This window comes from Amphiura filiformis, chromosome 10 (assembly GCF_039555335.1).
Source record: "Amphiura filiformis chromosome 10, Afil_fr2py, whole genome shotgun sequence".
Classification (NCBI taxonomy): Eukaryota; Metazoa; Echinodermata; class Ophiuroidea; order Amphilepidida; family Amphiuridae; genus Amphiura; species Amphiura filiformis.
Genome location: NC_092637.1, coordinates 13,589,195 through 13,596,151, shown reverse-complemented (window position 1 = coordinate 13,596,151; position 6,957 = coordinate 13,589,195). Strand labels below are relative to the sequence as shown.

General features: G+C 36.6%; 1 protein-coding gene across 1 annotated transcript; it reads left to right on the top strand.

Moving 5' to 3' along the window:
* Positions 1-1,061: 1,061 nt before the first annotated feature.
* LOC140162524 (uncharacterized) lies at positions 1,062-6,496 on the top strand. Its single transcript, XM_072185773.1, has 3 exons — positions 1,062-1,480; positions 3,098-3,334; positions 5,706-6,496. The coding sequence occupies exons 1-3, from the start codon at positions 1,298-1,300 to the stop codon at positions 6,303-6,305; spliced, it is 1,020 nt and encodes a 339-aa protein (XP_072041874.1). The 5' UTR covers positions 1,062-1,297; the 3' UTR covers positions 6,306-6,496.
* The last annotated feature ends 461 nt before the right edge of the window (positions 6,497-6,957 follow it).

Genomic DNA, 6,957 nt, shown 5'->3' with positions numbered 1-6,957 from the left:
AGCATCATAACCAAATTTGCAATTGTTTCGGATTGATGCTATAGGCTACGGAGTCCTGTATCCAAGCAAACGCAATGTTTTTAAAAACCTTTTATTTATTTGACCGCATGTTTTTTTAAAGCATACCATACCGTACGGTATATGTTTCCAAACAAAATTCAAAACTTTTTATGTTGTTTCTATTATAAAAACGGAACTTTGTCGTATCAATAATTGGGCTATTCTAGTTGAAATTCACACTTCCCTTCACAAATGGAATAGCCCGTAGTAGGCCTACTTGTTTATGCTAAAGCCACGAAAATCTTTTAAATATTGAGTTATAAAAAATTAATGAACATTACATTGAGTAAAAAAGTACCCTGACCATTGTCTGTATAGTTTTTTAGGCTGTTAGGGCTAGGCCTATTAGTTACATATACAGGAAAGCTTGGAAGCAGATGGAATCTTCGGATGATTTCCTTTCACACGGATGTGTTCAATCAAGGCTCTATATAATCAGGGTGATTAACAACCCGCTAATTAGTCGCGTTTCCCTTGTGTTGTCTTTTAATTGACAATTGCACCATTCAGCTGGGTAATTAGTACGTTATATTGACACATAACTTGCAGTATGATCATAGTGTTGCCAACGCCGCAGTTAACCCGTCTGATTGGGTTACCTTTTAACGACTTCTGCCATGCCTATGGAGTAATTTCGTCCGATAGAAGTTCATTAACAATTAGTTGGGCGGCTTTTGTCTTTTCGCCAAACTCCGGGCGCCTAACACCCGTTTTGATGATAGATTGGGCAACACGTGTTAGGCTATAATAGACATACTCGTAAGTGAACCGTTTCACAGAATTGCGTAATTATGTGATAAAAGTTTACACGCAGGCTTTCCCCAGCATGCTTTTGGCCTATAGACATAGGCCTACATTTGGGTTAATTTGCATTTTCGACCAAACCAATCTACTGGTTAGCGCCTATAACTGATTCCTTAGCCATTTCAGTTTAACGTACATCATATATGTCTAATTGACGAAAGTCATATGACATGTATGACCGATTTGTCCAAAAGAAAAAACCTCATCAAAGGACGTCGTCTGCTACGCCTATACAGTAATCATCTCGGTGTCGTCTGCAAATCTAGGAGTGTCAACTTCAGTATTATTGTATTATATAGACCGTATAAGTCATCACCAAGTTTTTAAAATTTACATGGTGATTAATGTCTTAGTAAAAATTGGCATTATATAACTAGGGATATACATGTAATGCAGTTTGCCTAATAACTATAATCGACATTTCTAATCAAAAATGGCTGGTCGTAGCAATACTATGATGACATGGCGCGGAATGTTTACTTCGTCAAAGCCGGCAAGTAGTCAGAATTGCGAGTGTGGACAGGCCGCGATAAACAAGAATCATTGTGCAACATGTGGAAAAGATGGAAACCGTGATAAAAAGAAAGAGAGAATTTATACTCCTTCAGTTCTAAAGGTAAGTGCCCGGTTAAGTGGTACGTCGGACACTTTACTCAGATATTTTAATGCCCAAAATCAAACATGACCGATCATTTCATGCATCTTCTTGCTTGGCAGACTTGTACAGAGTACGATTTGGCACGACAATTTAAGACTCCTCGAGTGTCGAGGCCCAGATGACTCCAACTTAACAAAGTAAATGATTTTGATGAGATTCGACATTATATCAGAATTTTAAGAATTTTTCAATTAGTTCCAACGATTCAGATATAATCAACATGATCGCTAGCTGAATTACCAGGCACAGAGATGTGATTTTCAAATTCAGTTGTTAAAATTAAAAAATAATCAAAATAATCAAACACCTATGGTTCGGGCATATAATGAAAATTTACGATTGTACATTTCTTTTAGGGACGGTCTGTATTGTGCATGTTGTAGAGTGGAACCTCTTAACACGAAATCTATGGGGTTACAGGTTTCAGGTTGTGTTATCAGGAGTTTGTGTTATCATGGACTTTAAACATACAAAAACAATGCCAGGAACTTCAAAATTCCTTTGCGTTATCAGATTTTTTTGTGATAGATTTGGGGCCGGGGTTCCACTGTACTTTCAAAACACTGTTCAAAATTTGTTGGTTGAAACATTTTACCCAACATCGGATATGCATCGGTAAATTGGTAAGCAAAGTTGATCATATTTGCCTTGTTAACCAATTTATTGCTGTGTTTTGCACCTCACCCGTTAAAAGATACACCATGACACTCTTGGAGAATTTTCAAAAAGGGATTCTTTATTTTATCTCTCAGGTAAAAAGGACCATCAGTCACTCTGATGAGTCTGAGGAACTGTTTGGTTCTCTACAGAGGTTGCAGAACCTAATGGTTCGCTAATGGGTTATTGAATTTTCAGGAACATTTTCAAGTGAAGGTTCAAGTGTGAGGGTTCTTTCTCGTATTCTCCCGGGAGGACACTTTAGAACTCTTTTGGAACTTTTTCCTAAGAGTGTATATCACTTTCTGAACAACAAAGGTTGCTTAAACAATGGTTGGTTAAAACATTTTAATAATAATAAAATTTGAAGAAAAAAATACAGCAAGAGGAAGTTGACATTATGACATACGTTGCATGGCCACCTTCTTTTAGCCCGGGTTTAGAAAACAATTGTCCTACTTTTAGTGCCACAAGTTAAATGATATTCAAATTTAAGCAAGAATTCTTACAATAACGTAAATGTTACAACAGTGGCGGGGTGGGTGCAACATTTCGATCCGAATTCGAAGAACTAAGAGGGCAACCATATTGCCGTGCCAAAGGGTTAGGCCCTATAGCAAAAGGTAAATCTGTCCCATCTCTTCTTTTTTTTGTTTTTTTGACAAACAGTTGTTTGAATCATCGGCTTTCAAAAATATTTCCTCATTTTCATTCAATGATAACGCAAAATTGAGATATATCAATTAACGAATATAGCATCCTGCGAAATTGAGATTTCGTCAACACACATCGCACTAGGAGCACAGGATTTAGGGTTACGGTTATGCCTTTTGCCCCGGGAGCGCGATGTTTTGACAATATCTCACTTTCACTTAATATAACGTTGATTTTAATACAAATTCTTTTTTTTTTCTTCAGCATTTTCATTTCAATGGATGGCACACCTTATTTCGCGCCTTACTCATGACGTCATTTTTCAGCGTGCTCATGACATTCTGGGTGGTTTCCTTTCCCGTCGTAGAGGCCGCTATTTATGCAAGGAATTTACCAATGATTGATGAGGGGTACGTTTTACCAGGATCAGCTAGGCCTAATCCAGGGCCTAATAAAAGACTTCTGATGACAAGTATTAAAAATCCAGAATATGATATTGAGGTAAGTTAGTCTATATTATTTTGAAGAGCTTGGTTCCAAACTGTTAAGTCCACAAACACATGTTTCTGATTTACCTGTGCGATATTGCAATGGGTTGTGATGCTATAGGTAGAGTAATTTCTGCACCACTACAAACAAACAGTGGATGGATGCGCAGTAACAATACTGCGTGAGGCCTTTGGTTCCCAAATGAGAACAATAGTCTGCATATTGTTAAGCAGCATTGTTGTGGTAAATAATGGCTTGTTGATGGTACAACTCATTGTTGCTAATGTCAAACTTGTCAAAGTAATTGTGATTGTATCACACAAGTAAATGAGAAACATGGTTTGGAAACAAGCTCTTCATTATGAAGTGTAACAGTATTTGCGATTTGCCATTGGCGGAACGCTGGTTAAAAATGTGTTGGTTGGGCCAGGATGGTTGGGTAATATTGTAGCCAACATTGAGCAAAGTTTTGTTTGATTGGGTTAATCTTAACCAATAGTTGGATAAAGTTTTCCCAATATTGGGCAACATATTTTAACCAACTTTTGTTGTTCACCTGTGAACCAACAGTTGAGTTTTAAAATGTCACCTTCACCCATGTATAGGGTAATTTTGTTTTTCATCTTGCGTAAAAAGTGACATAACTCTGTGTTGGTTCACAAGTTAAGTGACAACTAAACAGTTGGTTACAATTTACCCAACTATTGGTCGGAAAAATTTATCCATCATTAAAATGTTCCCAATTAGTAACCTTCTTCCAAAGTGAAATACAGTATTACTGATTTACTGGTGGTACACTTTTACTCTGAATGGCAGATATTTGATGTGACGATTTATTGCATTTTCTAATAAAACATTATACAGGGTAGTCCAAAACGAACTTCTATCTCGAGTTTAGAGCAGCTATTCCCAATATTGTTAAATATTGTAAATATGTATCTTTCTAAGAATATGTGATGAAAAATAAGAGAAAAATAAGCTAAATGATGAGAGAAAAATAAGCTAAATGAACAAAATGGCAGTAGTTTTACGTCAGAGGGTCGAAAACCACGTTGTCCACACGTAATTCAATGGGATATTGAATTATCTTTGGACAAAGTGATTTTGGACCCTAGCTCTCACGTAAAACTACTGCCATTTTGTTATGTTAGCTTTTTTTCTCTATTTTTTTCACCACAGAAAGATATACATTTAGAATATGTAACACTTGAGAATAGCTGCTCTAAACTCCGAAAATTTTACCTTTCAAATGGGGCAAAGTTCTTTTTGGACCACCCTGTATAATGTCCATTTCTAGACCTAGATAATTACCACACTAATATACACATTATATTGTTAAGCTATTTTTAGCTAGATTATCTTTCATTATCAACTTATTAATCTTTTTCTGCTTTTTGTGGTAAATTTATTTTATTACGGTATAGACGAACCCAATTTCACGCATTCCTACACCTCAATGGCAGCCATGGCTGGGTCCCGTCGGGTATATCCCACCTAAAATATGAAATGATGCGTCCTTGGCGGGGATTTTAAACTGCATTTCATCACCCGTGTTACATTTGATGAAAGTTTACAACACAATACAACATAACATCGATATTTAAGCGGCTTTAATCTACCCAATTGGGCAGTCACAACACCAGTTTGGTGCGCCGGGGACCCAGTCATGACCGACTAAATTCTGACCATCACTTGGCTCGTTGGATTCGTCTATATTTGTGACTGAATTGAGGTCGCTATTTACATATATTTTTAATTCATTTTAGCCAACTAATAATAATAGTTTTTAAGTGCATGAATTATCAATCAATCTAAACCGAGCTCAAAAAGAAACTTATACTTTTTTACAACTTGTGAATCACAAGGTCATATCTTAAAATACTGTCAATCAAAATGAACCAAAATTACACACAGGATTACCTTAGCACTCTAATTAAAACACATGTCAGTAACCAAGCAGTTGTCCAACTGACACAACAGCAAAATGCACTGTCATGGGACAGCTTCCTGGACTTCCTTCACTTTCACAGCCCAACATTTGGCACCCAGGACAAAAAATTTGTGAGAATGCACACAAGATCCTTGCACAGATAATAAAACGGTGCTGCTTTCTGCTTTTCATACACTTTTTTCATGAAACAGGGCTGGGCTGTGAATGTGGTCCAGGAAGCTGTCCCATGTCAGTGCATTTTGCTGTTGTGTCAGTTGGATAACTGCTTGGTTATTGACATGTGTTAAGAGTAGAGTATTGAAGTAAATCTGTAAATCTTAATTTTGGTTCAATTTGATGGACAGGATTTCAAGATATGACCTTGTGAAAAATTATAAGTTTCTTTTTTGATCTCAGTTTAACTCTTGGCAACTATTTTTGATTCTCATTCAGGTGCTTGGTGAACCGACCCAAAGACATAACGTGAGTAAGTCAATCATGTCACACATACGAACCAAAGAGGAAAAGACATCTTCCAAAACCAAACCGAAATTTGATGATGATAACATTGTTTTTGAGCTATTAAAACGACACGCTACTCTAGACCGAGCTTGCCAGAAATACAAATTAAACAGAAATTTCAGCAGTTCAATCAACTTATATCGCACAAGACATGTCATCGTTGACGATAAATATAAGATTTTATTTCATTATGTTCCGAAAGTGGCTTGCATGACTTGGAAAACAATATTTACTAAACTTGCTCGTTCGTATCACACCGGGTCTGATGATGACGTCACATTCCGAACATTAAGTGATTACACGGAAGCGGAAATGGACGAGAAGTTACGGGATTACAAGAAAGTGCTCTTTGTACGGGAACCATTGAGAGATTTTTATCCGGATATATACGGAAACTTAAAGGGACGATCCGGCAACAAAGCAGTTATGGGAAAGCATGTATGGCGTAGACATCGCAAAACAATACAGAGGCGTATCCTCAGTGGATTCTTACTTAAAATCAAAACAATCGTTGAATATTACTTTAAGTGAATTTATTTTATACGTCACAAATTTACAATCAAAGGCGTATACTTTGACGCATAGTAATCATTGGCTACCCGTTCATGACATAGGTTATGCGTGTGAAATGGACTATGATTTTATTGGACATTACGAAAATCTAGCCACAGAGGCCCCTTTTGTGTTAAAATGGCTCGGTATAGACAATGTTGTGTCATTCCCGACGGTGCATGAATCGAAAAGCCAGCAAAAATTTGTGGATGAATTTAAGAGTGTGTCATTAGAACATTTAAGACAAATCGTGTCGTTTTATAGAATTGACTATGATATGTTTGGTTATTCTGCAAATAAAACTATTGGACATCTGGTCAGGAGAATATTTTCAACCATTTAAGGTGCAGTTTATTGGATTGCACAGATTAATCTGAAACTTTTGGAATCCAAAATAATATTAAGAATTTGATTTATTACTGAACTGATCAAGTATAGGACGGTCGTTCAAAACGTTGTGCCACAGTTCTCATACTTGTATTTCTGCAATCCGTAGCCTTCGTATTTATATCAGCAAGATAGATAAGAAGAAGGTTCTTATCAATAATTGCTTTCAAGGGACTGCCATTTTCAAAACTGAAGTTCCGAGGCATGCGGCAGAACTTTTTGAATGACCCTGTAATATAATATA

Bases quoted from the DNA above. Each gene is read 5' to 3' on its own strand.
- LOC140162524 (XM_072185773.1), top strand. From the start codon at position 1,298: ATGGCTGGTCGTAGCAATACTATGATGACATGGCGCGGAATGTTTACT. The intron at 1,481-3,097 runs GTAAGTGCCCGG...TTTTTTCTTCAG, and splicing joins ATACTCCTTCAGTTCTAAAG to CATTTTCATTTCAATGGATG. The intron at 3,335-5,705 runs GTAAGTTAGTCT...ATTCTCATTCAG, and splicing joins ATCCAGAATATGATATTGAG to GTGCTTGGTGAACCGACCCA.